The 18972-nt window shown below is 33.7% G+C and overlaps 2 protein-coding genes across 3 annotated transcripts; one reads left to right on the top strand and one right to left on the bottom strand.

Annotated features, from left to right (window-relative positions):
* Positions 1-133: 133 nt before the first annotated feature.
* LOC106165947 (ubiquitin-like modifier-activating enzyme 5) lies at positions 134-6904 on the top strand. Its single transcript, XM_087004955.1, has 12 exons — positions 134-392; positions 737-782; positions 1510-1599; positions 1911-2020; positions 2480-2566; positions 2791-2875; positions 3116-3220; positions 3614-3741; positions 4331-4466; positions 4711-4789; positions 5032-5147; positions 5723-6904. The coding sequence occupies exons 1-12, from the start codon at positions 217-219 to the stop codon at positions 5792-5794; spliced, it is 1230 nt and encodes a 409-aa protein (XP_086861081.1). The 5' UTR covers positions 134-216; the 3' UTR covers positions 5795-6904.
* LOC106168630 (uncharacterized) lies at positions 6832-18132 on the bottom strand. Of its 2 annotated transcripts, XM_013547773.2 has the most exons (15): positions 17969-18132; positions 17327-17465; positions 17076-17122; positions 13252-13303; positions 12877-13050; positions 12325-12507; positions 11650-11667; positions 11066-11259; positions 10592-10740; positions 9641-9688; positions 9188-9327; positions 8792-8882; positions 8367-8535; positions 7776-7926; positions 6832-7583 (listed from the first exon to the last, which is right to left on the bottom strand). In XM_013547773.2, the coding sequence occupies exons 3-15, from the start codon at positions 17097-17099 to the stop codon at positions 7396-7398; spliced, it is 1581 nt and encodes a 526-aa protein (XP_013403227.1). In that variant the 5' UTR covers positions 17100-17122; positions 17327-17465; positions 17969-18132; the 3' UTR covers positions 6832-7395. The 2 variants fall into 2 exon arrangements, with proteins under 2 accessions (XP_013403227.1, XP_086861075.1); XM_087004949.1 differs by lacking the exon at positions 17327-17465 and having other exon boundaries at positions 17969-18090.
* Between the last annotated feature and the right edge of the window lie 840 nt (positions 18133-18972).

Below are 18972 nucleotides of genomic sequence, written 5' to 3'. Positions count from 1 at the left end.
ATATATGCTAAATTGTGTGAACGGAGTAATTGAAAGTTAAACATATTTAACGTTAACAAGTTTGATTATAATCAAATTTGAAGGTTTGCACGGTCGTGTCTTGAATTGTACGTGCAGAAGGTAACAGATGCCAGTTGCTTCCCACGTACACGTTCAGCTTCCGGTCAAACATTTCATCAACAGAAAGTACCAGCTGTAGACTTATTTTACTGTTTTATGACACAACATTTGCACGGAAAGCAGTCTAAAGTTTACAGTATGGCCAGTGCAGATGAGCTGAAGGCTCGTATAGCGGAACTTGAACATGAACTAGCACAGGTGAAAGGAAAAGTTGGTGCTAGAGGTAAAATACAGCAAATGAGTTCCGAAGTCGTTGACTCCAATCCCTACAGGTAAACTGAACTTGTGTGCAAAATTTTTTGGGCGAACATAGTCTTTTATATTTGCAATGTAGTGCATCTTTAGCAGGTGCTTATAAGTAATTTTGTCTCAGTTTTAGAAAAAGTGAAAGATGCTTTATTCTTTCAAAGGGAGGGGTACTTATGATTATTAATTTTATTATTATAATAATTTATGAAGTTTGTTTTTGCTTAAATATTTAAATATTTTGCCCAAGTTTTTGGCCTTAAAGATAACTGCTAGGTACTAACTGCAAGTGTTTAGTACATGGCACGTAAGGCTGAAAACTGAGGCAAGTATACTGTATGTGTAGTAATACCACTTTTTATACTCTTAGTCGATTGATGGCATTGAAGAGAATGGGAATAGTGGACAATTATGAGGTATGTACTCATGTGGACAATCATGAAAAAATCTTTATCATAAATAAACCGTTTTTTACTTACTAGTACATTAGAATAAGATACAATTAGGTCCATGTAAAACATTGTTAGATATTCACACGTTTCAGTTTGTGAAGTAAAATGCACTAATTTAGATAAATTTGCCGTGAAACCCATTCAGAGCCCTTGTCTTGCACTAGGCAACAGCATTAATTCACCAAGGATTTTCATAAAAGTCTCAGCACAGTAACAGTTACACAAAAGTCAAGTCATATATATATAACTAAAGAATTTATATAACTAAAGAAGAATCAAATGTTCAGTTACCCTCAGTCCAGGCTAAATCTGCAGTACCAGTACATGTAGTCCAATACTATAGTGCATATTGTTCTAAAAAATTAGTAGTTTTGTACTTCTCATCACACAGGTGGAATATTTTCTTTGAATGGACCATTACTCCTGTATCTTGAGTAGGAGTAAACTTTTTACATTTGGTTTTGTAAAAAATTAAAATGGTAAATCCAATTTTTAATTTTAGTTCTGATTTAAAACTGGTCCTTGAAGCTAAGGATCATTTTTTAAAGTAACAATTTTGGTAAACATTGCACTTTGCAGCAGGAGAGATGACACTGAGGAATATATATATATATATATATATATATATATATATATATATATATATATATATATATATATATATATATATATTAATCTAAATTTGTTTTAGCGCATAAGAGAGTTCACTGTAGCTGTAGTTGGTATTGGTGGAGTAGGGAGTGTCACGGCTGAGATGTTGACAAGATGTGGAATAGGAAAGGTAAGTTGTACATGTAAAATGTTTTTTTTTTTTTTTTTTTTTTTTTCAGTATTATGTACATTTCAGAGTATACTTTTTATTATTATTTTGCAGAATTTGTTTGTACTGACTTTGAAATCTGTTAACCATCAAAGTCCAAAACTTAAAATTCTGTTTTTTATTAGAACTATTATTATTTTAAGGTTTTTTTGGAGGCACAGTATTGGACAAAATGCATATATTATGTATTATTGAGGTCGTAATTTGAATGTGAAAATTTTCTGTAGTTAATATTTACATTTTCATTTGCAAAGTTTCAATTTCTTTCATAGTTGCTGCTGTTTGATTATGACAAAGTTGAGCTGGCCAACATGAACAGACTGTTTTTCCAGCCTCACCAGGCAGGAATGAGCAAAGTGGAAGCTGCAGAGAAAACTCTGAGGTAATCAGTCTTAAATGATTTGTTTTGATTAAAATGTAGCATACAGCAAGAGTTTGTAGATAAAAAAAACTAACAGATATACCAGCACCTAAATATCCATGATTAAATGATAGATTGAAATAAAAGTAAACATTGGATCAGATGAATGATTAATTCATCATCTGGCATGATGCTGTTACAGGTAATGTGCTTTGTTCTGTCATTTTTAAATGATAAGTTAAAACTTAAAAATTTGACTAAAAGTGGGAAAAGGTGTAAATTTGCTTTGGATCAGATCTGCCAGTGTAAAGATTTTTGCTTATGTAATCTTTTCCTTTTTGCATAATATTTCATTGCTGCTCTTACTTTTTTCTCTTGATTCTTATTACATTTTCTTAATTTTAGATATTTTTATCCATGAATGTTATATTTTAAGTTCTATCATAAGAAATGATGAAAAAATACATTCTCATATTACAGGGACATAAATCCAGATGTAGAATTTGAAACTTATAATTATAACATCACAACAGTTGAAAATTTCCAACACTTCATGGACAGAGTCAAGTAAGCATTTGAGATATTTGTAAAACCTTCTGCAAATTATGTGAAATGGATCCAAGTCTGAATGTAATTAAATACATGTAAACAAGTAGAATGAGTTTCAAAAGGTATTCAAAATTTGAACAAATTGAAAATGTTCATCGAAAGGATTACCACAAGAATATTACAATAATTATTTTACAGTGTTAGATTTAATCAATAATTGGAATGAATCTCTCTGTTATTAGGTATGGTGGGCTAAAGGACAAAATGCCAGTGGACTTGGTTCTTAGCTGTGTGGACAATTTTGAAGCCAGGATGACTATCAATACAGTAAGGACTCTTTTACACTGTGAATTCTTGCCTAACCGGATTATTTATTAATTTTTTATTTTATTTTTGGTTTGTTCATTCATTTACTCATTTATTCTTGCATTCATTAATTTATTATGTAAGCCTTGTGTTGTAACATAGCAAGTAAATAAAGAACTTTTATGATGATATTTCATTTTTTTATGTTATTTGTCTGGTCAAATACATAAGTAGATACAGTGTGGGGTTATGTATTTTTAGGCTTGTAATGAACTTGGCCAGCATTGGTTTGAGTCAGGAGTAAGTGAGAATGCAGTGTCAGGGCACATACAGTTTATACAGCCAGGAGCCACTGCCTGCTTTGCAGTAAGTCTGAAATACTGAATACATAGAATGAGTGAAATTCAGGCTTCATATTGAATGGGCTTTACTGAAAACACATACAGGATATCTGTTAATGATTAAGCATAAAGTTTATTGCAGTGTATGATTTACCATGTACATTTTATTTTCATGGTTTGTTTGAAGTTATTGAAAGAGTATGAATGTTGTTGGTTGTAAAGTAGGAAGAAATGCTAAAGCACTTGCTGACTAAGACACTGTTATAAAAGTAAAAAAGTTTTAGATACCTGCAAGCCCTTCTATCTAACTGCTTGTTGTGAGCCACAAGCTTTTAAAATAATTCAACATAAGGTTAATCCACATAGTTACCACATGCCAATTTTACAATTAATTTTAGAATTTTTGTTTTGTCTTCAGTGTGCCCCACCCCTTATAGTTGCTACAAACCAAGACGAGAAAACATTAAAGCGTGAGGGTGTGTGTGCTGCAAGCCTGCCTACAACAATGGGCATTGTAGCTGGATTCCTTGTTCAAAACACTCTAAAGTAAGTAGTAAAATGTAATGCTTATCATGTGGCCAAGCTTCAAACTTTATATTTAAATACGCCAAGATTTTTTTACTAGGGATTATAGCTGGTAAAGATTTAGAGACCAAGGCTTTTGTTCTGTAATATTTTATTGTTTCCAGATACACCATTGTACATGTAGCAGTGATTTTTTTACAGTCAGAGCAAATTATAATAGGAGTATATAACTTGTAGGATTGAGTAGCTGTTTCTTATCATGTCTTAGTGACCCAGCCTTGCAGAGCACACTGGGAATTGATACTTATTCTTTGTGCTTTTTGTGGTAGACCTTCCCTTGAATAAGTTATTTTTCCCACTTTTAAAAAGAACCAACCTCTGCATCCTTGTACCTTCTCTTGTGAAGAAAAAAAATATTTCTCACACAGATTGTATTGCCTGATTATGATGAAATTTTGCAAAGAACAAACCTCTGCGTTTGTTGGTATACCACAATTATGAAACATAAAAACTTATTAAATCATTGTTTCAAGTTTAATACATCCCACTTTTTCAGCTCAGCACAAGACCCGTAACATGTTATAATTACTTGACACATCAAATGTTTCAGATATCTCCTGGGTTTTGGCAATGTAACTCATTACCTTGGCTATAATGCCCTCCAAGACTTCTTTCCCACCATGTCCATGATGCCAAACCCTAACTGTGATGACAACCACTGCAGGAAGCAACAAGTAGAATACCAGGTGAGGTGTACAGATAGTGCCAATTATATTTTTCCTATACAGACTCTATATGAAAACATAATCCTTTTTGTTGACGACACTATTAAGACAGGGTATGGCCATTTAAGGACCACTTTAGTAGCATTTATGCAGGATCATCCTTTTTGTTTTCATGAATTTTCTGATAAATTAGGCATCCCACACATTCTCATAAACTGATGTACTAAGTTGAAGTGTAATTAATGTGCAGCTTCTCTTCTTTCAGAAACGCGAAGCTGCAAAGCCGAAACCTGAAGTGAAAGAGCAAGAGGAGGAGAAAATAGTGCATCAAGAAAATGATTGGGGTAATTTTTTTTTTTTTTGAAACATTTTAGTTTATAAAGTAATAAAAAATATTAATTTTTACAAATAATATTTTAACAAAGTAAATAGCAGATTCCAGCAAAAACTAAATATTTTAAACTTTTTTCTTTTTATTACTTTTCACATGTGTATTATTTATTGATTATTGATTATTGTTATTTATTTATTTGCTTTGTGTATGGAATGGAAAAATCTTTAGCCACTGCTGTCTAAAATTCTGTAGGAATAGAGCTAGTGTCAGAGACAACAGAGGAGGAATTGAATGCTGCTGAGGGAGAAAAGCCAAGCTTGGTATCAGGAGTCACAGTGGCATACACAAAGCCAGTCAAAGAAACAAAGGTAATGTTTTAACCCCTTTCAGTCCTCATTACACCATGAAGTGGATTAAAAAAAAAATTAAATATTTTTTTAATATAAATAAACACGTCACTTTAATTAGTGGAGTTTACATTATCTGATTGGAAGTATCATCAGCATGATATTAGTTTACTGTGATTTAAATTATTTTTAATGTTACATATGAAGTCAAATCTTTGTCCGTAAACCATAGTGTCAAATAGCAAAACTTAAAGAAATACCAAAGGGCATTGTCTCATACTTCCCAAAAAAGCGGTATATGAACAGATATTTTCCGTTTCCTTCTGTGCTATATATAACCCTTGGTTGTTTCCACCACTCATATGAATAGTTATGCATCTTACGTGACTGCCTCAACCAGAAATTTGAAAAAAAATGGGGTTTTACAGCTTTTTTTTTTTTTTTTTTGTCTGACCAAGTAATTGATGTGGTTTATCTTTTGGCATGTCGACTCTATTTGAGTTGTATAAGAAACAAGTAGAGATGGTGTACACGCATAAGGGAGAAGATATGATTTGTTTTTTCATACGTAACGTGATATTGAATTATTTTTCTAGGATGATTCTGCTTCAGTTGAAACATCAGAGCAGAGTCTAGAAGATCTCATGGCCCAGATGAAGAGTCTCTGACAGAAGAACAAAGATTAAGTGTTGGAGGTCACATACATTCATTCCAATGTATATCAGTTCAGCCCATGTGACAGGTTCCATGTTAAATAATTGAATGGATGGCTAAGCTACTATTAAACCAAATGCCATACAACTTGTGCCCCAAAAAACAAAGACAATGCATGTCAGGCCTTGATGTAGCAAAAGAAAAAAAAGGTGCTTTCCCTTATTTTCAAAATATAATCTATCCTATACCTGGAAAATTAGAATCTTTGAATACATTTTTGATTTTTTTTTTAATTCTTACTTTTTGCTGTAATGGGTGAAATTTACCAGTCTCCATCTTCATAGCAAGAGTGCCTCAAAATCTAGAAGATTGGAACACCATAACAAGCTTATGTTTTGTCAGTAGTTCTGAATATGGCTATATATTGGTGATTAAAGTGCTGAAATTTCCAGGAGAGGGTACATTTTAGCTACATAAAAGTCTAACATTGAGTGATTTTGAAGTCAAATGTGTCTTAATCACATAATTAACTTGTAGCAGCCTTTGTCTGATTAGTACCTTGTTTGCAAATGTTTCCTTTAACAGCTGGCAAAAACTGCTCGGGATAAGTATAATTGGTACATACTGGCTGTCAATTCTAAAACTTGCCATTTTGATGGAAAAGTTTGACATACATCCCTGAACAGATATTTAATTCAGTCAGTCTGAGGTTTATGGCTTATAGTCAAAGCCATTTTCTTGCTCAATCATATGGTTTTGTACTTGTTCTTATAGAAATTATGTGACCATGTTATCAGCAAGTTGCTTTGGCATTTTTCACACAGCTGGACAGTGATGTATGCTATAAAATTGTTCACATTTGTTTATGGCAGTCATTTTGCAAGTTGTAAAATAATATTATTTCAAAAGAGTTCATCAGTAATATCATAATTTCACTAGGAATTATTTTCTAGAAAATAGCACATAAAAAAGTACATGTTATTATTAAGTGGAAGCTGTATTTTATGTCATCATATCCTCAGTTTTACTTGTTCTTGTCATTTGCCAAGACTTAACATAAGCGATTATTTATTTTCAAACATCTCACATAAATGCAATACATCATAGATGGTGCTACATACTAACTTTTGTGTTTGTTCTCATTTTTCAAGCAATTTAAAGATAGGAAAAAAATTAACAATTGTTGGTCATCCCTTTATAAAACTGCCAGGTTAACAAGGGGGGGGGGGGGGGGTGCATTCTGTGCTCTGTAACATGTCTGTGCTTCTGTGTCACAATTTATACAATGGTGTATGCAAGTCAATCATTTAATTCACAATTATGTGCGGTATCAGATACACTATAGACATGAAGACCAGAGAAGTTTTGACATGAACTGGAAAATTTCTCCCAGGACTGGTGCTGCATACAATACATTCGTAGTCCTCAAGGATGCTACAGCATTTTGATTAGCACAAAGGGAACGTCCCATTTTAAATGAGCCCATGGTGGATATCTTGATAATAATGATGATAAATAATAACTTTAATCATAATAATAATATTTTTCTCTAGAAAGACCATTAATTCACATTATATATTGGGAGAGTTCTAGGACTTGAATTTGAACAGTTTTGCTATAGCAATGACCCTGAGATTGCTGTATTGGAACATCTGTTTTTAATGGCTGGCAAAATTCTACACTTTCGTAGAGGTATGACGATGATGATAATGATTCCTGCTGTTAGAATGAGACACACCACGGCAATAGTTGACACTGTGAAAATTGTTGACATTCTGGATTTTGGTCTAACCGTCATTTTTTCTGTAATAAAAAATACTTTAGTTATTTTCACAGAAGACCATCTGTCTTTTAAAATATGGTCCCTGAAAGATTTGTAACATTTCATTTATTAAAAAGTTACAAAGAAGACGCATTTAACTTAATTTTTATACTTGAGAATTGGGAAAAATTAGATTACAAGGCACCTGATAGTGTGCATAAGTCTCTTATTACCTTCATTGTTACTGAAAACATTTATGCTAGGATTTTTGGTGACAGAAACTTGTAAGCTAATAGCAAAATGCACGTTTTCCTTGGTCACCCATCTCTTTTTCCTGTCAGCTAAAGAAATCCTTTTCTCATGGAATGGACAGCTGTCAGGACCCTGAAAAAAGTTACATATAAACTCAATATTGTGCATTTGATAATGATTTAAGGACAGACATTCAAATATCTTATGTAAAACAATGCAAATGTCATTTTCACAAATTAAATTTCTGAGTCTTTAAACTAGAGCAAAACTGGGTGAATTATTCTGTGATAATTTTTCCATTTGCCTTGGCTATAACTCGTAGCCAAGGCTACAACTGTCCATTGGCTACAACTGTCCATTTCAGAAAGCTAATGATTAATGGTTATACTCTTGACAACTGGTATAATGTCATATAGTCAGAATTTATCTTATTTTCATCATTCAGTAATTTTATCTGACTATGCCAATATGTCTTTACATATGTATTTAATATATCCAATTCTCCACAGATTGCCAAATTATTTGATGATAATAACGCTTAATGTTATAAATGCATTCAAGTAAGAATTTACCAGATAACACCTTTGATGTTGTGAGGTGCAAAATCCAATCTCACAGTTGAAATATAGTGTTTCTTTTTCTGGAAATTTGAAACACTTGAATGAACCACTTTCAATAGTTTTTCCTTGGCCCAGCTGGCCGTGAAATGGGGCATCTATGAATTGCCCATCATCAGGACAGCTGTAAAAATATTAGACATAACATTGATATTTCAGCCACAAACTTTTACAGAAATATGAAAAATGGGAATATTTGTTTACCTGTTGCTAAACAACTTGAAATTACTTCCAAGAAAACATTTGAATATTTACCGGTAATAACTTAAAGAATTTTGAATATTTTTCAATATTAAAATAACTTAAAGAATAAAACCATTTTACAATTTTTACTTGTAGAGTTTCATAAAGTTGCCGCTCATTTAATTCAATAAACTTGCCCTTCATCATTCAAAAGAACAAATGTTTCATTATTTGGTGAATCTCTTGTTGGTTTTACAATACACTGATAAACTTTGATCCCCCAGGCAGCTGCAAAAAAAACATCAGGCAAAATTTCATTTTCACTTGTAATGGCACTCTCACTTTACAGCAGAGCAGGTAATTCTTGTGATTTATTTGCATATTAAGAATAAAACATGCAAAGGTTTAAATATTTAAACTGCATTTATTCAAAATAAAAACTCAGTATTTGAGGTATCCAAGGAAAGCTCATAATAGCCTTATGGATGGATTTCATTGAGATCAAACAATACAGAAATTTGTAAAAGGATGTTAAATAAAAAATGTATGTATTGCTTTATTTTTTAAATGGCCTTATGAATGGGCTTGATTACTGTCTGATTCTGTCAGGGTCATGGCAAGCAGAACCTCTTCGCCAAGGTAGCAACTTTTGGTGTCATTCCCATCGCTTGCTTTTTTCATTACCATAGTTACAGTTTCTCCTGCTATATTAGCAACTCCTTGTTGGAAGGTGCTGTTATAAAAAAATTAATAATTTTTCAAAGTTATGGAAAAAACTGATAAAATGCCAGGTAAATCAAATGGCAGGGACATGCCATTTCCAATTATAGAACATGTACTAGAGAATACTATTTCATTGTTATTTTTCCCTGCTGTTTTGCTTTTATCTTATCATGCACTCTTGATGTCACTCTTGTACACACATTTTACACACATGCACTTATTCATTTTTCAAACTCTTATAAAACACTTTCAACAATACCTCAAGAACAGTGTCCATTAATACTAGACGAGACAACTAAATTACCACTAGTAAACATCATTACCTAAGAGATGGTCCCGTTTCCAGTATAAATCTATCTCCACCACGAGAGCTGATATAATTTAAGATACAGGAAAGTACTTGAAAACAAAAACCACAGCTTGTCTCAGGGAGCATTCAGATAGACATAGGGTACTAGTTGGGGCGGTCCAACCCTGGGGGGGGGGACTCTCAATAAGTGCATTCTGCTTTACTTAATGACACGCCTCCTTGAGCAGCTTGATCAGGGGTAATTACTTTCATGTGTTCCTGGCTTAATTACCCCCAAATTGCTGAAAGAGGCATGTCAGACAATTAGGCTGATTCCAATGAATGCACTTAGCAAGAATTCCCAAACAGTTGAACTGACCTAACTAGTACAATGTGTCTATCTGAGGGTCTCAGTTGTAATTAATGTGAAAGTAGATGAAATGAATGGGTAAGATACTTATGGATGTTTTGGGTTTATTCATGAAGAATTCAAAGTGTATGTTTCTTGTTGAAGGAAGCTTAATTTGAGTTACTTTAATTATTTATTAAGAGATGTGTAGTTTGTCCATGCAAGAATCCTAAATAAAAATGAAATCGCACTTTTAAACTTTTCAAGGAGCAATGACAAATGGAAAGAATAAATATACAGAAAACCAGAGTCCCTTCAGTACCAAGAAACCAATGCCAAGAAAACATGTAAGCTCTGTTTAGCAAAAAAATTAACTACAGCAAAGCTACTAAATGTACGACGTACATAACCATGAGAAAATTATCAAATGTGATAAAGCAACACATATATTACTATAGGCAGACGTAAAATATTAAATATATGTTACTTTCCTAGGCTGACTACAAATCTGCTGGAATTTGAATTTCAACTGGCATATTGGCCCATATACAAACATCTGTACATTCTTTTATAATCAAGAGTATCACTTAATTAAAACAAAATTTATCTATAACAATAAAATTTAATTGTACATACATGTTCTGCACACGAACTGATGTTAGTTCTACAAATTCTGTCTCTTCTGCAGTGAAATTGCACCCTGGATCTGTGGTGAATTCAACATCAGTGTGTTGCTCTATGACAAGGCTGTATGTGGCTAAAACACTCCATGTTTTTAAACCATTCTGAAAATGTATTACCCTTTGTAGTTTCCATCTGTCATAGCCTTAAAAACCAGCAATTTTTTTACACATATTTAAACAGAGAAAGTATGGTTTAACTGATATTCACACTTCAGTTATATAAACTGTTAATTTTCCTTAGTTTTAGGTGCTAGATTTTTTTAATGTATGATTTTTGAGCTTGATAAAGAACACCAGAAATAAATTGAGATAAAGTAGGGATATGGTGAAAGAATGTATTCACTGATGGATTCATGCCATCAAAGCTAGTGGGACCCCCAAAATTTTGAGGACAAAAAACCTGTATGGAAAAATAGGCATCACTTACTGGTTTTGTCACCATTCCACATGTTCCTTCTGCTAGTCGAAATGCAACATGTGTCCAGCCTCCTGGCGTCATACTAAAATCTGGTTGGCAACTCCCATCATCTTTATAGCCAGGTATGTAAGCATCCTGGTAGTTATTGTTATTTTTTACTATCATTATTACTTCGTTAGGGTTCACTCCACAGCGATATGTGGCTGAAATAGACAAACATTCTATTTATTATTTATTTTTCTATCCTAAGAAGTACATCATTTATGATGAAAAAATTATATGACTCTTTCTTTTAAATCCTGAACATATCTCATCTTTATTAAACACACCTTTATTCATGGTTTTGATTGTTGACCCTTGCTGAATTACCGAAGTATAAATCACTGACACTGTTCTGACCCAGGTCTTTCCTTTAACATAGAATTCTGGCACCATCTGGGTGTTAATCCTTACAGTCATGAAAGATATCAACATGAGTAAAACTTAATAGTTTTGCTAGTACAGACAGACAAATATGCACTGACAGACAGGCACATGGATGTCACACATACTCCTTAAAATATAGACTCTTTACCTGAGAATTGCGTACCTACCGGAAAGATCTTGTAGTGCTACAAAGAGAAACACATAGGGATGTCAAATAACAGTGAGGTTTTTGTATGAAATACCCTAACTTGAAAAAAAAATTGAAGGGAGCACTAAGCCTCAGTTTCAGAATTTCTTAATTAATAGAAACCAGGCAGCAAAACTGTCATTAGGACAGACATATAAAATGTGTTTAAACTGGTATAGATGTAGTAACATAAAAGCAGTCTTAAATGAGCAACAACCAATAAATAAAAAAATAAAAAATAGTGCACAACATGTTTTATATTTATGTTATATTAAGAGCACCACCAGTTTTTAAATTAGTACCATAATAACTGTGGACATTCATTTTAATGTGAGTTTTATAAAGGAAGGGGTATATGTAGTTATGGTAACAATTGACACATGCAGGTAATGGCTTTGAAACAGGCATGAATGTTCCATTTGTACCGTGTAGGATGGTGTAGCTTCTGTCAAAGGCCTGTTATCGGGTCCATACCTGCATATTGCAGTCAAACATGGAGCAGAGCAACAGGATGGTTGGTAATTCCTGAGGGATAGGGGTTTATTATAAGCTGGTACACCTACCTTTATAATATAAAAACAGTATTCTTAACGACTTCCAAATTTCAATTTCCAAAATTATAAAAATCAAAGTTTTGCACTTTCAACAACAGTACCTGAACAGAGAGGCATGGGATCCCAGGTTCCATTAATATAACATGTGACATTAACATTCTGCAGACCATTCTCAGCCACATAGCCAGGTGCACACCGAGCCAGTACAGTTTGATTACGAACGTAGGGTCCTCGGGTTACTATGCCACCATTAGCAAATGGCTGGGGTGTGACACATGGCAGTACTGAAAAGTACATAATCATTATATAACATTTAAACTAAGAATTTTGTATCTGTGTTAGGTTGTTTACCGAATTTATTCTCAACAATTTTTAATATAAAGGTACTCAACAAATATATATTTACCTGCTAAAATGAATTTTACTTCAGGAAAAAAGCAATTTTGTCCTTCTCACAAATCATTGCTCTCCACAATTAAATATGTTATTGTACTTAAATTCAGACTAAGTTCTACAATACTTGTCAGTCATTTAAAATTTAAATGAAGGAGGGGTTTTATAGTTTTGTAGGTCTGAATTGGAAAAGGTTAGTAGCTTTGCAGAATTTGTATGAAAAATATGACTATATGACAAATAGCATATATATATGGTACCTGTAAAGGTTGGTAGCCTAGTCCAAACATTATTATTGCAGTATGAAGCAAGTCTCCCAACCGCCAACCAGTATCCTTGATTTGGTCTTATGTTTATATATGTCCCATGAGGGTAAACGGATTGGGGGTTAGTGATGTAGCCATTTTCTAAACGGGGCTCTGGGCAAATTCCAGCTGCAAGTTATAAAAGAATATATTCAGTTTTTTCATAACAGGAACCATGGTAGTGCTAAATTACACATTTCTTCACTTGCTACTTTAAAGTTTACTTTTTTACTTTGATTTAGCATTGTTGTTGTCTTGGAAATAGATAAACAAATACAATAGGTTAAACAATAATAATGGAGAGGGAGAGAGAGACAGACTGTTACTTACCACATGCTGTGTCATGGATTAAAACAGCAAAATAAAAATTATATAGTAGACACTGAAATAATGAAAAATCTTTGCAATCAATATATGACAAACACAGTTATGCACTCATGACACACTCCAAATTGTTATACTGACATCAAGTTGAACAGTTTTGTTCTAGATTAGACGCATGAAGCAACATTTATATGCTTTAAAAATCATGCTATAGTCCAAGAATTTGGTGCAGAAAAAAGGCTGAATTGTGCATTTTTTACCTACAAGCATGAAATTTGGCACAGTGGTAGAGAATGAAATCTAAGCAATTTTGGATATATGGGCATGTCTGGAAATTCCAATATGGCCGCCAAATCCAATATGGCCACCACAAATACTCTTTTCAATGAAAACCTCTAATATATAGTCCTATAATGGTTTAAAATATTATTTTATAGCTGGAAAATATCATGCTATGAATGAATTATCAATATCTGCTTCTACAGGTGTATAGAATTCCAAAATGGCCTCCAAAAGTAAAATAAGCAGTCTACTTACTCAAAGTATGCAGTAGTTTTGTGAAATCATCAAGCACTTACAATTACAAGCATAAAAATTGGCACAGTTCTGGAGAACATGATTCTAAGCAACATTGGATATAGGGGCATGTCTGAAAATTCCAATATGGCAGTCAATTTCAATATGGCCCCCAAAATACCCTTTCAAGGTGAAAGTTATTTGTATAGTCTTTGATGAAAATATCATCTAATGGTTAGAAAATACCACAGTATGTATGTAGCATCAGTATCTGCCATTTTAGGTTTTAAAATTCCAAAATGGCCTCCAAAAGTCAGTGGGCCACAAGTATTGAATTGTAATCAATCGTGAAAAGGCACGTGGGCTTTGCAACTACCTGTATAATCAGCATATTCCTACTTGTGCAGGAGCTATTCTACAGAGTTTGTAAAAAAGCATCAAGCATGATACATTTATTATGTACTGAAAACAGTCCTTTTTTTGCTAAACCAAAATAAGTAGTTTGGCTTTTTGCTTTAGATTCTCATTTAGATCAATTCCCAGTTAGTGATCTACTTATATGGCATTCATGGGCAACTCCCCCTTTCTAAGAAAAAAAAGTATCGTGCAAAATCCATAAAATGTGAAAGAAACACAAAAATAACTTAGCCTCAAAGAGGCAAATATAAAAAAAAAGCTTGGGGTATACATGTGTACCAATTTTATCTGTTGGTTATGATTCTTCAGCTAGCTCAGTGCATGGCGCTTCATCAAATGCTCACAAATATAACAAAAATGACAGCTAATCAAACATACAGGTCTCAACAATTTGGTGTAGTGCATTGGTAAAGTACTAAAAGCAGGAGCACATTTGCACTTGGTAATCTTATGATGTTATCTTGTGCTTCAAAAGTAAATTAGAAAAGCTTCTAATTTCAAGAAATGGATTTAGTACATTTGCAGTAATGGCTACCGAGAATTTAGTGAAAATTTATGAGCAAAGAAATACCCCAAACAGAGGGCAGGTGTTGATACGTGCTGTATCCAAGAGTTGCATTGCAGGCTTCAAACTTCGTGCACTAAAAAGAAGTACTGGTAGGCGCCAAACTTTGGTTTTCATTTGATCATTTGGCGACTTGTTTAGTTACAAACTTATACTTTCAAATAACTGAACATGATAACAAAAGAATTAAAATGTTTCAGAAAGTTAATACATATAAAGAAATTACTGCAATATGGACTTTGAAAGGTAAAAATTCATCAAGATTTCCGGCATCATTGACTCTGTGGGACAATCCAGAATGAAGCCATGTGGAGTATTCACTTACCCAGATAACAAAACTTACCTTTTGCAGGTAGCTCCTACCACATTTGTTTGTAATTATGTGTGCAATTGCTAACTGTGGTGAGGGGAGTCAGAAGCACTGGAAGACTGGTCCTATATGGGTTCACACTAGTAGCCTACATGTACTTATATGCCCTACCACACTTTCATATTCCTATTGCCCCTCATGCATGTAAACTGATGCTTTCTGGTGTTAAAAATGACCAATGCCTCTTGGTATTTTGTTGGGGAAAGTGGATTACATGTAGAAGCTATAGCTTTAGGCAAATTCTAGGAAAGCAGAGGGAAACACAACTAAAGCTAGGCACACATTAATGAATGAAAATTATTTAACCAAATAAGTAGAAATTTCGGTGTAGCTAGCTGTTATCCTCTGTTGAGATATTGTCCATTTACTAAAGTAATAGGTTGATCGCCCATAAAATGTGCAACACCCACTTGAAAACTTATTTGTGAAAATACCTTGACATTTTCATATCCTTGGCATTTACATAATTGCTGCATGTGGTGTCACAACTGGACCAAAAGGAGTCCTGTTCCACTTTTTATGGTCATTTGGATCTTAATATAACTAAAGGAGCGGTTTTTGATAATTCATCTAAACTGAGCTCTGTTTTCAAACGAAAAAAGATTAAAAATTGTTATAAGTCAGATTATGACATAGAATTTATACTTTCAAAGGGTTTTAGTGGCCATATTAGAATTTTCAGACATGTCCCTATATAAAAAAATTGCTTAACATCCTGTTCTCTACAATTGTGCCAATTTTCATGCTTGTAGTTTTAAATGCATGATGAATTCACCATACTGCTGCTGTGAGTTGTCTGTTTTCTAATTTTTGGGGGCCATTTTGGATTTCTATACACCTAAAGAAGCAAATATTGATGCTTCATGCATACCATAGTTTTGTTTAACCATAAAATGTTATCTTAAGCTATTATAGGATTATATACTTGAAGTTTTAATTTAAACGGGTATGTGTGGCGGCCATATTGGATTTGGGGGCCATATATTGGAATTTTTAGTCATGCCCATATATCCAAAAGTGCTTGGAATCCCGTTTTACAACTGTGCCAAATGCCATGCTTGTAGTTTTTGATGAATTCACCACTATGCTGGATATCTTGGATTAGTAGAGTGCTTTTTACTATTGGCGGCCATTTTGGATTTAATGCACCTAAAGAAGCAGATATGGATGCTGAATTCATACTGTGGTGTTTTTAACCTTTATATGATATTTAAGCCATTTAAAGACTATATACTTGAAGATTTAAGTAGAAGCTGTATTTTTGTAGGCCATCTTGGATTTGGCGGCCATTTTTAAATTTTCGAACATGTCCATACATCCAAACTTGCTCAGAATTTCATTTTCCACAAATGTGCCAAACGTTTTGCTTGTAGTTTTAAGTGCATGATTAATTCACCATTCTAATGGGTATCTTGAATAAATGGCCTGCTTTTTTACTTTTGGCGGCCATTTTGGATTTTATACACCTGAAGGATTTATACCATGAAGGATTTACACCTGAAGGATTTTAACCTTTATATGATATTTTAAGTTATTAGAAGACTATGTACTTAAAGTTTTAATTTTAAAAAGGTATTTTGGCGGCCATCTTGGATTTGACGGCCATTTTGGAATTTTCAGACATGCCCATATATTCAAATATGGTTAGAATTTCATTGTCCATAAGTGTGCCATATTTCATGCTTGTAGGTAAAAAATGCACAATTTTTCACCAAATTCCTGGACTACTAGGAGTCTTTTACCTCTGTATAGATGAATTTTTTTGGGGGGAAATGTCAACAATTTACCCATAATCACCAAGGTACTTCATAGCCAAAGCTGCTCAAAATATTATCAATAAACCAGTTTATGTGATCCGAGTTTCTCATTTTAATATGGAGATGGAAATTGGTGAACTTCATTTGTGAAGGAAAAAATCAAAAATTAAAGAAAATGGCTACTATACAGACAAATTCACATTACCCAAATAATTTCCAAAGGCTTCATTGATGACCACTTGGTACTTGAAGCTGGAATGAAATGTGTAATTTTAATAACTAATGATAAATAATAATTATAATGAAAAGTTAGATATTAACTTTATTGATTAACTAGTTAATAAACAGTTAATATAAATGAATATTGAGTGGCCAGGGCAGGTCTGTGCTCTCTGAGTGCCTTTCTAATTGGTACTTATTCTCTCATTCATTTTGTTGAAATAAAATGAGACATACCATGTGTTTAAAATTTGTTCAGATAGATTATCTGAGTGCTTCCTGAATATCTTTCAATTAAGTTTTGCCTTTTCCTCCGATTCCATCATCCGCTTCAACAACTTTTTTGTCAGTAGATCTATTGAAACCAGGTGAATAGCTAAAAAAAAAAAAAAAAAGAATACTGGAAAGCAAGCTCTACAGTAAACAAAGAAGTCAGCATCTAGTCATCTAGCTGCAAAAGCCCTATTGTCCATCTGAGCTCTGAATGAAATTTTTAAAAAACGTCAGCTTCGAATGCCACAGACTGAGATATCAATTGCAATGAAACCGCACATAGAGTTAGTTCGTCTAGTCCATTCCGGCATCAGACTTCACTTCCGACAATCACATTTTACCAAAAATAGCGGCAGGTCCGTTGCCGACAGGATTTCCCCGTGGCCAACAGCCAACTACATCCTTATGGGATGTAAACGGCTTCCTAATTTCAAGGTTGATTCAAAATTGACCCAAAAGAGCCCTCCTAACGTAAAAACTGACAAAAGACAACTTTGAACGGCAAGAAATCTGACCTGCACTTAGTGATCAAATACTGTACGAGGCTTTGGTGAAGGAGGCCTCTTGGTAACACTAACAGTAATCCTCAAGTCACATTCAACCTACCTAGCTCCTTACTGGCCTTTTTGATATGGGAATTGTTTGCGAGTATCTTATGTCCTCAAAATACAACAAAAATTGATTAAAGCCACTCCTTTCCTTGCCCAACGCGGCAAAGGCAGCTGCGTGTGAATTTATACACAGCGCTGAGTGATAGCTTCTCAAGAAACTGACCAATCAGAGCGACAACGGCGTTTACAATTTTCCAAGAAACCGTTTATCTCATTTAACGTTCACTTACGGTTCTCAATCTATTCTAGAACATTTGGTGTATTTTTTTTTTTTTTTTTTTTTTTTTTTTTACAGTTCCTATGTTGTTCTGTGATGAATGTTACAGTTCGAGAACTGTTTTTTGAGAAGTCCTTCATAATGTCCCATAACAGATTTAGAACATTTTTTATTAAGAGAGAAAAACATTATGTTCTAGGACAGGTTGACAACCGTAAGTGAGCGTTAAATGTAACATTTTCGCAGGCGAGAAGCCCCGGCGCCCAGCATGGCAAAAGTTGCATCGGCAGTGTCCGAAAGGAAGAGAAATATTAAAATGTAGTGGCGGATGCAGGATTTTGGTTTTTGATATTTCATACTCCATAAAAATCAAATAAGACCTCTGAAATAAAAGAGTCTGATGGCGATATTTCCTTCTCAAATATTAAACGATGTGAATGATTCAAGGTAGACCCTACTTATTTAGAAATTGTAAAAAACTGAATTTGTTTTGTGAAAAACAGACTGCACGAGTACGGTTGTAACAAAAACTGAGGGTCCGTGTATTCGATCACTGTGAGAAAATTGGATTGTAGCCTAGTTTTAAGTTATCTTTTATTACCTTCACCCAAAAGGTCATGTGTTTGGTTCCGTTCGTCTCTTGGCAACACTTTGGAAAAGTTGTGGATTGATTTCCTAATTTTTTCGGAAACTATCCAGAGGAGACCAAGTAACAAACGAGTAGATTTGCAGTAATTAAATCTCTTCGACTGTAATCAACACTACGCAAAGAGCTAAGGAGG

The sequence above is a fragment of the Lingula anatina genome, chromosome 2 (genome assembly GCF_051362555.1).
Source record: "Lingula anatina isolate TDL-2025a chromosome 2, LinAna3.0, whole genome shotgun sequence".
Classification (NCBI taxonomy): Eukaryota; Metazoa; Brachiopoda; class Lingulata; order Lingulida; family Lingulidae; genus Lingula; species Lingula anatina.
This window is presented reverse-complemented; position numbering and strand designations above follow the sequence as displayed.